Below are 18,827 nucleotides of genomic sequence, written 5' to 3'. Positions count from 1 at the left end.
GTCAGCTGTGTTTTCCCTTAATAATTATCCTTGCAGCAATATATTACAGTTTAGATTACTATTATAATGTTGCTTTAAGTTTATAAAACACAACTTAGTTATTTCTAAAGTTTTCTGCTGATGAAATCATTCACATTTCCAGAATAAAAAGTGATTATTGGTGTTAATATTTTATATATCAAGATGATCAATATGGAAATAAGCATTCTACACTTTTTATGCGGTCTCCCGAAGAAGTCTGCTTTTTTTTACTACTTTGATAGAGGAGATCAATTCTGCAGTGTGGCCAGTGTTTTCAAAAGAGCCAACTAATGTGGTCAGCCTTGTGGCATGTGTGGGACTTGACTTTTTAAGGAATTTTTGGATGAAAATCCGAGATTTTTCTTGCTGAACCAGTAAGGACATAGGTACTTACAGTACATTCTATAGGTCCCCAACAGTTTTGGCAATCTGTTGCTGGAGCCTACCTCCTTAAAGGTAACTCATTGAAATATCAGAGGGACCTACTACATCTTCAGAATTTGGACCAGGTTGTCTCATTTTAAGCACTCAGAAATCTAGGAACAAATGCATCTAATACGCACATTTTAAAATTTGGCTGCATAAACATTAGAAAGTTAAGACACAACATGCTTTGTAGGAACCTTTCTCATGGATTATAAAGGAGAAAACAGGAGAAAAGTGAATTTGTTTTAGCATATAGCAGCAGTAGTAAATACAAAGCAAACAGGTGAGAGCTATTCCATCGTTCAATTGCTGTGTGTTCCTTATGATTAATACACAGAGAACATTTGACAGTAAAAATGTGAGATTTACTTTCACAGATGCTTGGAAAAAACTCAAGCTTTCTAAGAAAATTTCCTAAAGCCACGTGGAAGCAATGAATTCCAACAGTTCAACAATCCTACTTACCTAAAAACTACTTTCATGGAAGAGAGACGGTGTTTTAGGTAAGGCTTTTGATTTGGCAGTGTATCTGCTAGGATAAGAGACCTACTCAACCTCAGTGATGCAGGCTGCCTTAGGATAGGTCTTACGCTGCTGTCAGATCAAAAGATTTTATTTCTCAACTATCTCAAAATGTGTGTAAGACATTATCTGTAATACTAACACTTTTGAAAGTCTTATGTGAAGTATTTCAGGATAAAGTAGCAGGATATGGCTTAGTGTCATCCCACTCTTGTTTGACTGGATGGAAGATTGAAGGTCGATTTCAACAGAAGTGGGGTCACTTCTTTTATCAGTTCTGTATCGCAGAATGGGCGAGTTTGAGTTCTGGTCTCCTCAAAACTGACTCTTAGGTCTGTCATGGCCGAGCAGAGGCAGTGATGCTTCTGTGATGTAGGGAGATCCTCAGTGATGACACCAGGCAATAGAATGCTTTTGGTTTCTAAGCAACATCTGCAAAGGTTTGCATTTGACCCAAGAGGCCAAATCAAGAATTGCTTTTCAGGTGACGAAGCCAAGCTCAGAGGGCTTTTCCATGCAAGACAAACATATACAAGACAGCTAAGCTGGTGAATGTTTAGAGATGTAGTTTAAAAAGTACAACTTCATTTTTGCCGGAATCCTAGGTTTTTACTTCTAAATGGAGTGATTCTTTATTTATATTCTCCAGCTACGTGAGCTAGCTTGTTACTTCAGCCAGTGTCAAAGAGTAAGACTACTTTGGACTTGGTAGTTGCTGACTTTGCTCAGACTGTTAGAATATTATTATAAAGTTTGTCATGATTTATTAATATTATCACTTACCATAAGTGAACATGCAGAATTATGAGCACATAGCCCTTGCTCCCAAAGCTTGCAGTTTATTTGATTAACAAGAATAAATTGCAGAAGGAGAAAAAAGTCATATTTTTGCGGTTATGGGAAGAAAAGCTTTTCAATTTGTTCATTAATCTTCCTTCTTCCTCATCTTCGTACATTCATCATTCATCTTTCTCGTTTCTGATTAGATGTTCCACCAGTATGCTGGGTGTGATGCCACAGGTATTTGTGGATATCCAGTCTACATCTCCCTTTTTAACTAGTTGTCATATAGTTTTGGTTAAGATCTCATAAACAGGCCATTTATTTATGTATAAAATCTCTTCCTCACTCTCTTGCTTTTTGGTTCGTTTTAAAACCTCAAAGTATTTGTGCTAGAGCCCTTTAAGAAGCAGTATTTAGACTTCTGTGGCTTTTTGATGTGCGATGGTAGTTTGACTTACGATGACCATGTCCCTAATTGCATCTCTATGTATTTTTCCTCCTGAACTTCTCAAAGGTGATATTTAGTTTAGTGTCATACAGCACTATAGATCTGCCAACAGAGATAACACATAAAGTACTATATAATTATTGAATCATAGTTAAGACTTCTAGATTTTTATGCCCACAGAAAATCACTTGGCAGTAAGCCACCAAACCCAATTTTTTTCATTGCTTGTGTTTTGATTTTTTTTTTACTTTAGCTGCTACTCAGAATGAAACACCTGGGAGTTCAATTGCTCATTATGCTTAAATCTGTGAAGTATTATGGGCCAAAACACACTGCCCTCTGCAAGATGTTTATAGATACTAATCTATTTGGTAACATGGATAGTAGAATGAGCTCAATTTTTGCTACTGTTTTATTACTTAAGACTGTAAAGCTCACCCTGGTCATGGTCTACTGAAGTTTCATCACTTCCTAGACATATTCTTCAGCGTATCCTCATGTTCACAATCTCATTCCTATCTGTAGCCTTTCTTATAAACTGATATCCTTTCAGACAGCCTATGAATGTAGTGTGTGAGCTGTTGCTCAGGCCCATGAAGTGGCATCCATACACCTCTAGCTGTGCTTTACAGTTGGTATTTCAGACACCCTGCTCTCTTTTCTCTGAGAGGATCCAACTGGTTTGGATGATTGCAGCTCTAACTGGAAAGCAGTGGGAATGATCAATATTTGCTCACTCTCCTCTTCACTATGTATGCAGTACCTGATGACATATACTATGAGGTCATCTTCCTTCAGGAGTCTGCATCTGGCTCAGTTTTTGGTTCATTTTTTCCTAATGGTGAGGTTATCTGCTCTCCAACTGCTGTACCTTGGATGAGAGCTGTTTGGCTGAAAGTAGTTGAGAAAGATACTGTCCAGAAACAATTCTCAGAAATGGCAGAAGTTCATCTTCTTGCCAAATAAATTGGTAGGAGATCTGTTATTTGAGTCTGTAATATTTGTTCCACTTTTTGTTCTGGGTCATCTGTTCATTTTTGCATTGGGGTTGTAATTGAGAGGGACTATTTGTGTGTGTAAGGCTACATGGTTACAGCATTTTCTTTAGATATGTGCCACCTTTGTTGCGCTTCAGCTGATTAACGCAGTATGCTCAGTATAGACGAAATACCAGCTGAACTTACTCTTTTCATCGTTTTCCACGTGGAGAGCATCAGTTTTACTTTAGCTTGTACAGTATAGAGAAGATTTAGTGGTGTTTGATAAAAATCTGGTGTGCTTTGGATCCTCTCTCATTTCCACATACTTTATACCACAGGGTCAAGAGAAATGAACTGCAGGATGCTCAGACTTTCTGAACCTGTCCTGAGATGCTGGTGGCACAGGGTTGTTAAAGCACGGGCTTTCCTTTGGGTGCTTGGAGCGATATTCAGAATGCTCCTTTGGTTTCTTTTCCTGGAGGATGGGAGGTTTGATTCTTTTTTTGTTTGCACAGGTACTTTCAATTTAGTACTGATGAATGAGGAATTCTTCATGAATTAGTATTGTCAAATTGGATTTTTTTTTGTGCTTTTTAAATGACTGACCTGTCTGTATATGTGTGGAGCTGATCTAAATAATGGAACACGTCATTGTAGAGCTTCCCAGTCTTTCTCACGTAATCCCTTTGAGTTTTTGAGTAGGATTTTGCCATATGAAGCACAGCTGACTGTATTATAAACAAAAAACCCCCCTAGATTAACCATGAGATAAGGTTTACTACTCATACTTAGGACATGCATCACTTTCTATAAGGCAGAGAAAAGATTGCAAAAGTTCCAAATGGGGCGTTGTTTGTGTCTCCTGCTCAGAAATGTATTGTTAAAGCATTAAAACTTTGCATTAAAAAGGCTATAATCTTATTTAAAAAAAAAATGATATTTTAAATGTTAATTGGACAGACTAAAACACCTTGTTAGGTCATTTACAAATGCCTAATTATTTCCTTTCCAGCAATGCTTTTGTAGCCTCAAATTGAATGTAATTATAAAAATCGAGAATCAATGCACAAAAAGAAATAACAATAGGTAACTTTTACTGTATTTATTATAACTATCTCAGAGATGTGGACTTGAAAATGAATTTGGATATTAAAAGCTGTGCAAGCAATAAGACCAAATGATAGCGCCTGTATTTTTCTTTAAAGCTACTGCATAAGGAGCCTGACAATTCTGCCTCCAAGGTTGTTAGCAATAGTAACTGGTATGCTTGCAACTTGTTTCTTTTACACCCATATGGCAAAATTATGCCTCCCAGAGGTAAGTTTTGGTATTGGAGAAAGGTGCCGCAGAGAGCAGGGGCAACCTAAAAGCCTCCTGTATTGACGAAGCCTCAAGAGAATATAAAAATCCTGTGGAGATGCAGATGATCAGAGAATTCTTTTTTGCTGGTGTTTCACACTCACTTTGCACAGGTACAAATTTCTGCACTGCCCAGCATCTTCTGAATCAATTTTACTGCCTTTATGGGAGCAGAAGAAAAGGATCTGCACTGGGGAGTAATGGAACCAGCCACACACTTAATAATTAACAGAATATAGGGATGTTTTGTTTCACTTATTTTCACAAAATTGTTAGCTTCATATTACTCCTAAAAATACTGGTGGGCTCTAATCTGGAAAAAGCATTAAGTGGTTAAGTTGTCTATAAACAATCTTTTCAGTTTCTGTTATGCTTTAAAAATTAAATTAAATATGGTTGGTTTGTTCCAACAACACTGCCTGTTTCACTGGGACAGGATTTATAACTTTTATTATAATTCTGGAATGCACATTGAGGTTTCTATTCTCATCTGTGTGCGTATAGGAGCTTTGGAGCCTTGTGTTCTGATAAAGGAAAAATTAATTTTTCTTTCAAGGAAGAAAAAAGTGAAAGTTCTATACATTTCATTATGGAACACTTATAAGATGATTTCCATGACAACCATATAATAAGATTCATGTTTACTTTGTTTCTGAGTTCTCAATGTCTTTTTAATGACTCCTGTGTAATTAGAACAGAATGCATAATTTGAGGTTACATAATCTAAATCAGTTTTGTTTGCATGCTGTTGAATACTGTTAATACACGCACAATATACTGTTTAAGAGCCTTACGTGGATTTGTCCGTTTGTTGCAGAACTGTGAGCAACTAGAAAATAATTTTGATGACATAAAGCACACGACTCTTAGTGAGCGAGGAGCACTTCGAGAAGCAATGAGGTAAGTCTGGGTCACCATAGCAACAGTCACAGATGTGGTAAAGAAAGAGTCATTCTTCATTATTGGGGGAACAAATGAGTTCATTGCCACCATTCAGCTCTATTCTCTAAGGTATTAATTTGTCAGTGGAGAGGCTTCCCTTGAGGCTGTACTTTGGTTTTGAAGCTGCATAAATGTTAAGCCTGACTGCACAGTAAAAAACGTAAATGTTTAATTTGTTATTTAAAATGCTTAAGGGGTGCCTTGCTTTATATTTATACTAAACTGTGAGTGAATGAAAATATTGTTCATCTAAATTCTGTAAGTGTTAAAGCAATATTACAATGCTGTTTGAACAAACCTGTATTTACTTTGAAATTGGATTTGTTTTTTATGTATGTAGTTCCTGTGCACTCCGATTTTATCACCAGACTTACATGATTTTGGTTTTGCTAATGGAATGTTAAAACCTGTCTGGTCCTTCGTATATTGTAGAGATGTATATTTTGCTTAATATCCTCGTATCATTGCACTCGATGCTTATTAGCAGAGGTTAAAATTGGTCAGTACATGAACCTTCTGTCACCTTTCCCTGCACTGTAGAGTATCTGGGTACAGGACTTCAAAGAAACTTGCCAGGTATAGTACTTGGGAAAGGGAATGATTACAATGCTGAAAGGTGGTGGAATCAGACAGATTTTCCCAAGTAACTCACTGAATAATCAGGAAGTTGTTAATTATAGTATTATCTGTGGATCAGAAAATTATAGTAACCTGTACTTCTAAGGGTTTTGAAAGTTGGATAGTAAAATAATGATGCAAACGTAGTGCTTTAGTTCACTTGCCCAACACCAGAGTAAATTCATAGACTTGCACTAGCACAGGAAAAAGTAAAAAAAAAACAAAACCAAAAAAACCAAACCAACAAAATGTATTGAGATTCTTCTTGAAAAACTAATTGCACCCATTTGCTTTGGCTGTGTTCATAATCCCTTTAAATTTATGGATGTGTGTTGTGGTTTGACCCCAGCTGGCAGCAAAGCACCACACCAGTGGGATGGGGGAAAAGGACTGGAATGGTAAGAGTGAGAAAACTCGTGGGTTGAGATAAGAATAGTTTAATAATAGAAATAAAATAAAATACAATAATAAAAATAAATAACAAAGTGAGAAATGAAACCCAAGAAAGACAAGTGATGCAAGTGAGAACAGCTGCTCACCACCACGTGACCGATGCCCAGCCAGTCCCCAAGAAGTAGCCCCCTGGCCAACCTTCCCCCTAGTTTATTGCTGAGCATGATGTCATATGGTATGGAATATCCCTTTCATCAGTTGGGGTCAGCTGTCCTGGCTGTGCTGCCTCCTCTGCTATGAGGAAAATTAACTCTACCGCAGCCAAGCCCAGCACATTCTCCACCCCTTACTCCATACCATTTATGTCATGGTCAGGTCCCACACTATCCAGTACACATTGGGCTCTCCCATCCTTCTGCATTACTCATCAAGTGCACCCTGGTTCTTGAGCAAAAACAATCCCACGATTAGGTTTACCCATGCCTGAGGAAGGAATAACCCAGGACTTTTCCCCAACAAGTTCTTTATATGTACCACAGGGATCTTACCTCCTTCCACAGCGTGCAGGGGTTTTGACTGGGCAGGGCCACATTGACTGGCAGATCCCCTAGTATTGATTGCCTTTGATAAATGTGTATCCCAATGCTTGTATATGTCCCAACACCCATTGCTCTCAGGATAGTTTTTGACAGTCCATTGTCATCCAGTTTTCCCGGAGGCTGGTGCATGATAGAGGATGTGACACACCCAGTCAATGCCATCTCCTTGGCCCAGGTGCTTATGAGGTTGTTTTGGAAATGAGTCCTGTTGCCTGATTCAGTTCTTGCAGGGGTGCCGTCTTGCCATAAAACTTGCTTTTCAAGGCCCAAGGTAGTATTCTGGACAGTGGCGTGGGGCACAGCATATGTTTCCAACCATCGAGTAGTTGCTTCCACCATTGTAAGCACATGGTATTTGCCATGGTGAGGCGGTGGTGTGCTACAGTCAACCTGCCAGGCTTCCCCATACTGGTATTTCAGCCATTGGCCTCTATATCAAAAAGGCTTTAACTGCTTTGCATGTTTGATTATGGTGCGTGTTTGACATTCATGGATAACCTGTACAGTGGCATCAGTAGCCAAGTCTACTGCTCAAGAACAGAATGCATAATTTGAGGTTACATAATCTAAATCAGTTTTGTTTGCATGCTGTTGAATACTGTTAATACACGCACAATATACTGTTTAAGAGCCTTACGTGGATTTGTCCGTTTGTTGCAGAACTGTGAGCAACTAGAAAATAATTTTGATGACATAAAGCACACGACTCTTAGTGAGCGAGGAGCACTTCGAGAAGCAATGAGGTAAGTCTGGGTCACCATAGCAACAGTCACAGATGTGGTAAAGAAAGAGTCATTCTTCATTATTGGGGGAACAAATGAGTTCATTGCCACCATTCAGCTCTATTCTCTAAGGTATTAATTTGTCAGTGGAGAGGCTTCCCTTGAGGCTGTACTTTGGTTTTGAAGCTGCATAAATGTTAAGCCTGACTGCACAGTAAAAAACGTAAATGTTTAATTTGTTATTTAAAATGCTTAAGGGGTGCCTTGCTTTATATTTATACTAAACTGTGAGTGAATGAAAATATTGTTCATCTAAATTCTGTAAGTGTTAAAGCAATATTACAATGCTGTTTGAACAAACCTGTATTTACTTTGAAATTGGATTTGTTTTTTATGTATGTAGTTCCTGTGCACTCCGATTTTATCACCAGACTTACATGATTTTGGTTTTGCTAATGGAATGTTAAAACCTGTCTGGTCCTTCGTATATTGTAGAGATGTATATTTTGCTTAATATCCTCGTATCATTGCACTCGATGCTTATTAGCAGAGGTTAAAATTGGTCAGTACATGAACCTTCTGTCACCTTTCCCTGCACTGTAGAGTATCTGGGTACAGGACTTCAAAGAAACTTGCCAGGTATAGTACTTGGGAAAGGGAATGATTACAATGCTGAAAGGTGGTGGAATCAGACAGATTTTCCCAAGTAACTCACTGAATAATCAGGAAGTTGTTAATTATAGTATTATCTGTGGATCAGAAAATTATAGTAACCTGTACTTCTAAGGGTTTTGAAAGTTGGATAGTAAAGTAATGATGCAAACGTAGTGCTTTAGTTCACTTGCCCAACACCAGAGTAAATTCATAGACTTGCACTAGCACAGGAAAAAGTAAAAAAAAAACAAAACCAAAAAAACCAAACCAACAAAATGTATTGAGATTCTTCTTGAAAAACTAATTGCACCCATTTGCTTTGGCTGTGTTCATAAGCCCTTTAAATTTATGGATGTGTGTTGTGGTTTGACCCCAGCTGGCAGCAAAGCACCACACCAGTGGGATGGGGGAAAAGGACTGGAATGGTAAGAGTGAGAAAACTCGTGGGTTGAGATAAGAATAGTTTAATAATAGAAATAAAATAAAATACAATAATAAAAATAAATAACAAAGTGAGAAATGAAACCCAAGAAAGACAAGTGATGCAAGTGAGAACAGCTGCTCACCACCACGTGACCGATGCCCAGCCAGTCCCCAAGAAGTAGCCCCCTGGCCAACCTTCCCCCTAGTTTATTGCTGAGCATGATGTCATATGGTATGGAATATCCCTTTCATCAGTTGGGGTCAGCTGTCCTGGCTGTGCTGCCTCCTCTGCTATGAGGAAAATTAACTCTACCGCAGCCAAGCCCAGCACATTCTCCACCCCTTACTCCATACCATTTATGTCATGGTCAGGTCCCACACTATCCAGTACCTTCTCATTAACCACCCCCCCTTCCCATCGTTTGATACAAGACACAGGTATCATTCCCTTAGTCTATGGACTGCCCCTGTGAAATGTCTGTAAAATGTCCAGAAATGCCCACAAAACGTCCATTGAGTTCATTTCGTCCATGACTTTGAGCTCCATCTGTTATGGTGGTCACCCAGGATGGGAGAGGTACTGTGTTGTGTGGAGTTAATGGGCACCAAAGCCAGCTCAGGTCAGGTCACTGCTGCGCTTGCACTGCTTCTTGTAAGGCTTGTCATCCCTTGATTCAGGTGGTTCCTGCCATAGGAAGTCCTATAACAGGCAACTCAAATCATGGGCTACAACAATTTAAAGGTATATCCATTACAATTTCCACCCGTGGTCCCTTTGGGTCAGATTATAGGGTTTAACATTGCAATGAACTCCTCCCCTGTCTCCTAGCCTGGCCAGCAACAAGGGGTTCCTGTGACAGTAATTCCCATAACATGAACTCAAATCATGGATTATTTTCACCCAGGATTAAATCACCTTGAGGTACACATTGGGCTCTCCCATCCTTCTGCATTACTCATCAAGTGCACCCTGGTTCTTGAGCAAAAACAATCCCACGATTAGGTTTACCCATGCCTGAGGAAGGAATAACCCAGGACTTTTCCCCAACAAGTTCTTTATATGTACCACAGGGATCTTACCTCCTTCCACAGCGTGCAGGGGTTTTGACTGGGCAGGGCCACATTGACTGGCAGATCCCCTAGTATTGATTGCCTTTGATAAATGTGTATCCCAATGCTTGTATATGTCCCAACACCCATTGCTCTCAGGATAGTTTTTGACAGTCCATTGTCATCCAGTTTTCCCGGAGGCTGGTGCATGATAGAGGATGTGACACACCCAGTCAATGCCATCTCCTTGGCCCAGGTGCTTATGAGGTTGTTTTGGAAATGAGTCCTGTTGCCTGATTCAGTTCTTGCAGGGGTGCCGTCTTGCCATAAAACTTGCTTTTCAAGGCCCAAGGTAGTATTCTGGACAGTGGCGTGGGGCACAGCATATGTTTCCAACCATCGAGTAGTTGCTTCCACCATTGTAAGCACATGGTATTTGCCATGGTGAGGCGGTGGTGTGCTACAGTCAACCTGCCAGGCTTCCCCATACTGGTATTTCGGCCATTGGCCTCTATATCAAAAAGGCTTTAACTGCTTTGCATGTTTGATTATGGTGCATGTTTGACATTCATGGATAACCTGTGCAGTGGCATCAGTAGCCAAGTCTACCGCTCGATCACGAGCCCATCTGTATGTTGCATCCCTTTCTAAATGTCCTGATGTATCAGGGGCCCATCAAGCTATAAATAGCTCACCTTTATGTTCCCAGTCCAGATCCACCTGAGCCACCTCAATTCCAGCAGCCTGGTCATTGTTTCGATGTTCTCCAGCAGCCCAGCTCTTGGGTATGTGAGCATCTAAGTGATGTCCTTTTATAACCAGGTTCTCTATCCGAGCAGCAATATCTTGCCACGATACAGCAGCCCAGGTGGGTTTGCCTCTGTGCTGCCTGTTGCTCTGCTTCCATTGCTGTGACCAACCCCACAGGGCATTTGCCACCATCCAAGAGTCAGTACAGAGATATAGTACTGGCCACTTTTCCTGTTCAGCAATATCTAAAGCCCGCTGGGTGGCTTTCAGCTCTGCAAACTGACTTGATTCTCCTCCTTCAGCATTTTCTGTGACTCGTTGTGCAAACTGACTTGATTCTCCTTCTCCTTCAGCATTTTCTGTGACTCGTCATGTAGGACTCCACAGAGCAGCGTTCCACCTTTGATGTTTTCCCATGATATGACAGGATCCATCTGTAAAGAGGGCACATTGCTTCTCATTTTCTGGCAGTTTATTATACAGTGGGGCCTCTTCAGCGCGAGTTACCTCCTCTGGTGACACTCCGAAGTTTTGTCCCTCTGGCCAGTCCATGATCACTTCCAAGATTCCTGGGCGGAAGGGGTTTCTCATTTGACCCTGTTGTGTGATCGCAGAATGGGAAGGGTTGGAAGGGACCTCGGGAGATCAGTGCAACCCCCTTGCTCCACATACCATCAGTTGTACGATGTGTAGAGGGGACCTTCCCTTTGAACATCCAGCTCAGCACCAGCAGTCAGGGTGTCAAAAGGAGCTGTGCTTCAGTACCAGCTACTTCTGAAGCAGCTTCTTCATATGCTGCCAGTATTTCTTTTTCAGTTGGAGTGTAATGGGCTTCAGATCCCCTATATCCCCAGCTTCAAAACCCAGAGGCTGACCTCAAGTATCCCCTGGTGCCTTTTGCCAGAGGCTCCAGGTGGGGCTGTATCCCTGGCTATGGTGTAAAGCACATTTTTCACATCTTGTCCTGCCCAGACTGGCCCAAGGGCTACTGCACCAACTATCTCCCGTTTAATTTGTTCGAAGGCTTGTTGTTGCTCAGGGCCCTGTTCAAAGTAGTTGTTCTTCTGGGTCACTCGACAGAGAGGGCTTACGAACAGGCTGTAACCTGGAATAGGCATTCTCTAAAACCCCACGACACCTAAGAAAGCTTGTGTTTCTTTTTTGTTAGCTGGTGGAGACATGGCTGTTATTTTATTGATCACATCCATTGGGATATGATGATGCCCATCTTGCCATTTTATTCTCAAAAACTGGATTTCCTGTGCAGGTCCTTTGCCCTCACTTTGTTTTATAGCAAAACCAGCTTTCAAAAGAATCAGGATTACTCTTCTCCCCTTCTCAAACGCTTCCCGCGCTGTGCTGATCCGCGCAATGTTGTCATCGATACACTGCAGGTGTTTGGGAATTCACCCTGTTCCAGTGCGGTCTGGATCAGTCCGTGGCAAACGGTAGGGCTGTTTTTCCAGCCCTGGGACAGTCAGTTCCAGGTTTCCCCTCCACGAGAAAACAAACTGTGGCCTGCATTTGAGAAAAAAACACATTGGTGATGTGATTTGTATGCTGCTTGTATACAACAGCTTCTTGGGCACCCCCGGCCCGTTGCTGGTGGGGGGGGGTGAGGAGCAGGAAAGGCCTTGGCTCTGTGTGCCCAGCAGTAACAAAACCATCCCTGTGCTATCAACGCTGTTTCCAGCACAGATCTAAACCATAGCCCCATCCTAGCTACTGTGAAGAAAATTCACTCTATCCCAGCCCAAACCCAGCTCAATGTGTGTGAATGACTTCATTTGCACGACTGACTTGATGTTCATGACGCTCTTGTCTCACGTACGCTGTCGTGTGTAGGTGTTCGTAAAGGTATTCTGACTTGAAATGCAACCTGCCTCTCTTGAACCCTTTCTTACTGCCTCCAAATGGTATTCTTTCCTTTCTGAACATTTCAACTACTAGCCTTGCAAATAACTAAAAATAATGGCATTCACCTCTCTAATTGTGATTTCTTGCTTTTATTGTGATTTCTTGCTTTTTTGCTTCCTACATTTAGGGGTTTCTCCCTATGTGGTTGCTCATCTGTGTAGGTAAAGCTTGTGTGTAGTGCCGGTAACTGGAAAGTGATTTCAAATAAAGATTTGGGGAACTTCTGGCATGTGAAGCTACTTTTAGTATTTTCAACAAATTGGATTTCAAGTTGCTGCTCCCCTGTAACAACGTTCCATGGGTAGGCTTGCAGTGTTTTGTGATACATGACTCAGCAGAGTTAATCTTTTGAAAACTCGGGAGCTGACAGCTCTTTGGTGATAAACATTTGCTCGCAAAAGGAGCTTTGGCATTCAAAGGTCATGTTTCTGTTACAAGGGCTGTGTAGAAGATTCTCGTGATTCTGTGCTGTGCATATAATAAAAAGCACTTTACTATCTCATAAATTTGTATCCTGGCTATTTTGGCTAGTGTACAAGCCATTCTGAGAAATAGTTATTGATTGGGAAGAGTGACAGATATTGTGCAGTGCTGGAATTCTCTTAATTGCAATCAATATTATATGGTTGATTTTTTTATGGAGGTAAAGAAAATACCTGACTTACTAAATTAAGACTGTAGTATGTTTTTATAACATACCTGAGTAACACGTAAAAGGTGCAAAATGTTAATTTAGAGAGGTATATGCATGTAGGTGTACATATTTTTCTAAATGTGTTGTAGGGAACACTTGTTATTTTAGGCTGTACCGTTCTTTCAGCTGCTGCATAGTCACCCCATATCTTTGGTGGCTGCATTTTTCTGTTTGGATCCCGAGATTATCTGCAGCGTATGTAATTCAAATGGTACCTTTTGGCAGATTAAAGCTCACTTTGCTTTCCTGTAACTATAGCGGGCATCGGACCAGGCGTGGGAGGCTGTAGACTTGCTGGCCTTGGTAGTGTAGATACCTGTCTCCTTTTGGTAAGGGAAGCGTGTGGAGAAGGTTGCACATTGCACAAAGGCACTACAATCATGTGGGCATGAAAACACCACCACCACCAAAATCCTAGTTGGATAGCTAAGTGGATATATGTGGATCTCAGATGAGCCTTAAGTTGAGTGGGCAGTCTCCCCAAATCCTCTCTGATTTCCCAGAGTGGCAGTATTGGTCTGCCAGATGAGAGATACAATGAACATTTTCCCCCAGTGGTCCTGTTTGGAATGAGGCCTTCCGTTTTAACTTTCTGTTTGAGAAAAATGGTCGAGTTAATATGGGTTTCAGTACATTTCTGGTCTATGAATATCACTGTGCTCTGCATAAACAAACACTAATATCTAAGAAGGGTCTTGTTCTTTTCCCAGCTCTTCAGAAACTGAATGGTATTGAAATTAAGGATTACATGAAAATCATCTTTCTTGTTTATGTATATAGATGTAGGCAAAATGAACTTTCCAAAGGGTTTCGAAATGATCGTAAAGCATATGAACTTTCTCTAGTTCTACTTCATGGATTACCTTAGACCTTGAATGAGATAATGAGCTGATAGTAGTTTGCCATTACTCAGTGTATAAAGAGTGGTATTGTAAAAATTTGGTTTATTTATGATTGCACATAAAATCATAAAGCATTCAATTCAGTTAATGTTTTGCTTATTTTTTTTAATGTACTCCAAATGGTTTATTTATTAGTATATTTTAATGCAACGGGAAAGCTTAAGTAAACAATAAAAATACATTAGTTTTTAGAATTGGGGGTTATAAATGGACAGACCGTTGCTTTGCATACCTTGAAAGTGTGTATGATAATTTAATAGGGTATTTTATGTAGTAACTTGGCAGAAAAATAGCATAGATATGTACCTATAATGTCAGGTTGTGTAAGTAAGAGCATTAAGCTTTTGTTAAACAGGGCTCAATTTGTTCTTAAAATATAATCACTGAAAAAAAAAAAGAATCTAGACCCTGATCCTCAGTAAAGCTTCATCTAGAAATTTAAAGGAGCTTTTAGACTGGTTTGGGTGCTGCGAGGAGGTAAGTATTTGAGGAGGAGGAAGTGGCGGAGCTAACTGCATGCTGACTTTGGTAGTCTTCTCATAGGTGGCAAAAGCAGAATGTGGGCTGCTGCAGTAACCGTTCCTCTGGAAAAGTAGGGTAAAGTAGCCTTGCGGAGTCTTAAAAATAAAAAAAACCCCTACACCAAATTCCCCTAGACTATAAAGTAACTTTTAGTAGAAGTGTGGAAGAAATCCAAACCCAATTATTAATATCAATCTAGAAGAAGATAAGGTTTAGGGAGTTACTGGGTTTAACAAGGTGAAGGACAAATTTCAGAATGCAACAGACATCAGCTGGCAGGATGGAAATTTTTTTCCACTGAATCTGTTCACTCCTTTTGTGTACAGGCACCCGTTGTTGTTATCGAGAGGGAGAATCATGACACTCGCTGAGGTTGGAAGGGACTGTTGGAGGTGATCTAGACCAGTGGTCTCCAAACTTTTGGGACTGTGCACCAGCAAAATGTTTTTGAGCACGCACCCCTACTATGTGTATGTTTATTTCTTTAATACAGGAGTACATGTATACATATTATATTATGTGTGTAATAAAACACAAGAATAGAAATTAAAAAAGGGTGAGATAAAGATGAAATAAACACTACATATTTGTATAATTTTTTAATTTTTCTATTAATAGTACAAAAAATATTTTCTTCCCACATCCAAGTAGATTGTGCTGTGCATGCTCCACTTTGGAGATCACTGGTCGTGGCCAGCTTTCCTGCTCAGAGCAGGGTCAAGTAGAGCAGGTTGGTCAGGGCTGTCTCCAGCCAGGTTTTCTGTACCTCCAAGGATGGAGACTCCACAGACTCTCTGCCTTGTGTTTCAGCTTGTGCCTGTTGTTTCTTGCCCTTTCACTGGGCACCACTAAGCAGAGACTGGCTCCATTTTCTTTATTCCCTCCCATCAGGTATTTATACATATTGATAAGACCCCCCCGAGCCTTTTCTGCTTGAAGCTAAATGTCCCCAGCTCCTTGTGTGACAGATGCTCCAGTCTCTTAATCACCTCGGTGGCCCTTTGGCCTGGCTCCAGCATGCCCATGTCTCTCTTGTCCAGGGGAGCCCAGCACAGAACACAGCACTCCCAGTGCTCCAGGGATCTCCTCCCTTGACCTGCTGGCCATGCTCTGCCTAGCGCAGCCCAGGATGCCGCTGCCTTTTTCTGTGAGGACTGGCTCGTGTTCAGCTTGTCCTCCAGGACCCCCAGGGTCTTTTTCACAAAGCTGCTTTCCAGCTGGTTGGCCCTAGCCTGTACTGGTGCCTGGGATTGTTCCTCACCAAGGGCAGGACTTGTCTCTTTTTTGCTTTTTTTTTCTGACTTCATGAGGTTTCTGTAGGCCCGTTCCTCCAGCCTATCAAGGTCCCTCTGAACGGTAGGCCAACCCTTTGGAGTATTAACCACTCCAGCAGGTGATAGATTGCTTTTGAACGCTGTAGTACAGCATAGGAATATGCTTTAGGCCTATGTCTAGTGTAGATTTCATGAACCTGGTGCCAGACAAATAAGCCGTAGTGTTTAACATCATCTGAATCTGGCCTTGCAATTGTTTACTTATCAGCTGAGTTGGTGGGTCACCATGGTGGCTTACAGCAGTGAGCAATTGGTTAGTAAGACTGGTGAGGTCATAGAATCACAGAATGTTTTGGGTTGGAAGGGACCCCTAGAGGTCATCTAGTCCAGCCCCCCTGCAGGAGCAGGGACACTGCTAACTAGATCAGGTTGCTCAGAGCCCTGTCCAACCTGGCCTTGAATGCTTCCAGGGGTGGGGCCTCCACCCCCTCTCTGGGCAACCTGTTCCAGTGTTTCACCACCCTCAGTGTAAAGAATTTCTTCCCTATATCTAGTCTAAACCTACCCTGCTTCAGTTTAAAACCATCCCCCCTTGTCCTGTCACAGCTGGCCCTACTAAAAAGATTTTCCCCATCTTTCCTATAGGCCCCCTTTAGGTACTGGAAGGCCGCAATCAGGTCTCCCTGCAGCCTTCTCTTCTCCAGGCTGAACAAGCCCAACTCCTTCAGCCTGTCCTCATAGCAGAGGTGCTCCAGCCCTTGGATCATTTTTGTGGAGATGTTAAATCATGGATGGGTCCTACTTGTAGGCGAATACGTGCACGGTCTAGGTTGTGAACACCGTCTGAGTTGGTACACATGAAAGCTTTGCAAGTGAAAATTAAAGCTGAGTATTTTTGTATAGACTTCTTGTTAATAAAGGAAGAGTTAAACATATTTCCCTGTACTTCAGAGTGGGAAAAGAGAGAGAAGGTTTGCTCGTCTGTTTGGAACAGTATCAAAAGACACCAAAGTTCATTTGGAATTTTATTTTGCATTCGCATATTTGCATATGGTTTTGGATAATGTGAACATGGGAGTGAGGCTTCGACTGTGATTTCCAGTCTGATAGAAACAGTTTCTGTTAATGATGATATTCACTGTTGTCTTGACAACTGTATAAGCTGAGGCTAGTAATAATCAAGCTTCTTTTAATATGGTCTAGACTCTCAGATGTATCTGACAAAGAGTTTCTATGGCTGGGCAAAACCCAAGCAAATTGCACTGTAAGAAGTTCTGTGATTTCACAAGTGTTCATTAGTTTGCAGAGTGCAAGTTAGGGATTTAAAAACATGTGAGCAAAACAAGTCTGCAGCACGAACTACAAAATATCTAGTAACCAATTTGTTAGGGCTCTGGCCTGAGATGTGGCAAATATAGGTTCACATTCTGGTTCTGAGCCAGGTAACTTGGGTTTCCCAGTTTAAAAAGCCCCATCGTGAAGCTGTAGAGTTAGAGAAGTGCAGGTGTGAAACACAAGGAAAATGAGAACAAAGGAAAATGTCATGTTGAGAGCACGCCTGCTTTCCCGTGTTGTTCTTGAGCTGTTCCAAGAGATGGGACCAAGCTCAGGTAAGTTGAAAAGGAAGGTGAATGAGGAGGAGGAAAGATAATTGCTTCTGGGTTCCTGATCCAGGTCTCACAGATCATCTATTCAAAGAAATCCTTCATGTTCTGGGGAGGTGGAAGCCTTTGGAGTGAATTCCAGTGATCTAAAGTAGCCACCAGCCTTGTGATTAGTGTGCTTATTTGGGACTGAGGGAGTAAGTTCAAATTTCTTCTCCACCTTCTTCTATCTTTTCATTTCTCTCCAGTGCAATAATTTGAATGCTGCTTGGGGCATGTTTTTAGGGGAGAAACAAGTGATTGCTTCATATGTATCTAACAAAAACGTGCTGCTTCCAAAGTGCAACGGCACTACGACCGGCACATGTTCCTCTGATGTATCTCACCACCTCCAAGCAAACACCCCCCCACCCCAGAGGACATACTAATTAGGTAAACCACTTTGATATATAGGCTTATTCATTTAGACCTTTATTTAGACTACATTTGGCTTAGAGACATGCCTTAAAAAACCCCAAACCTGCAGAGATGTTCTCAGACTGAAAACAAAACAACCCACGGAACTGTGGAATTTAGGGAATAGACCACGCTCCCCTTAGAATTTCCTTTCTAGATATGTATCTTGACAATTTTATAATTTTATTATATTTTATATTATTAATAGCCTATGGAAATAAGCAGGTGCTTCAGAATGCTATTTGGTGTTGCTTAGGAATACATGCAGATTATTAGAAGCACTTGAGAGTTTTTAATAGTAATTCCATAGCAAAGAGCTACGTGGCTGATAGAAATGAATTTAACTTTGGCTTGAGTGCCATTCTGAAATCAGAACTTCACTGTCATCCTTAGTGTATTACAGGTCAGACAGAATGTCAACATCACTTGCATTGACCAAACATTGGCCAATATCTTTACAGTGCAAGACGATGTCCCTGTGTAAGGGTAGTGACGACTGAACAAGCTGCTGAGGTGCTCAAAGCTGTTCGGTGGCATGAACAAGGTTCTGTGTTCCTGCAGCTTCACCTTGCTCTTCGTTGGCTAATTAACTCCTGGGTCACCCAGTACCCACCCTCTGGGGCCCAGCAGTGCCTGGGATGCATTGCTTAGATCTTGTCATAGAATCATAGAATGGTTTGGGTTGGAAGGGACCCCTAGAGGTCATCTAGTCCAACCCCCCCGCAGGAGCAGGGACACCGCTAACTAGATCAGGCTGCTCAGAGCCCC

General features: G+C 41.3%; 1 protein-coding gene across 1 annotated transcript in view; it reads left to right on the top strand.

Annotated features, from left to right (window-relative positions):
- Positions 1-18,827, top strand: part of DPYD (dihydropyrimidine dehydrogenase) — a 372,577-nt gene that overhangs the window by 20,643 nt on the left and 333,107 nt on the right. The window contains exon 4 of the mRNA XM_009647526.1: positions 5,357-5,439. Within this exon, the coding sequence (XP_009645821.1) occupies positions 5,357-5,439 (83 nt within the window). The remainder of the gene's footprint in view (positions 1-5,356; positions 5,440-18,827) is intronic.

The sequence above is a fragment of the Egretta garzetta genome, unplaced genomic scaffold (genome assembly GCF_000687185.1).
Source record: "Egretta garzetta isolate BGI_Z169 unplaced genomic scaffold, ASM68718v1 scaffold149, whole genome shotgun sequence".
Lineage (NCBI taxonomy): Eukaryota > Metazoa > Chordata > Aves > Pelecaniformes > Ardeidae > Egretta > Egretta garzetta.
The sequence above is the reverse complement of the archived record's forward strand: the minus strand, read 5'-3'. Positions and strand labels throughout refer to the sequence as shown.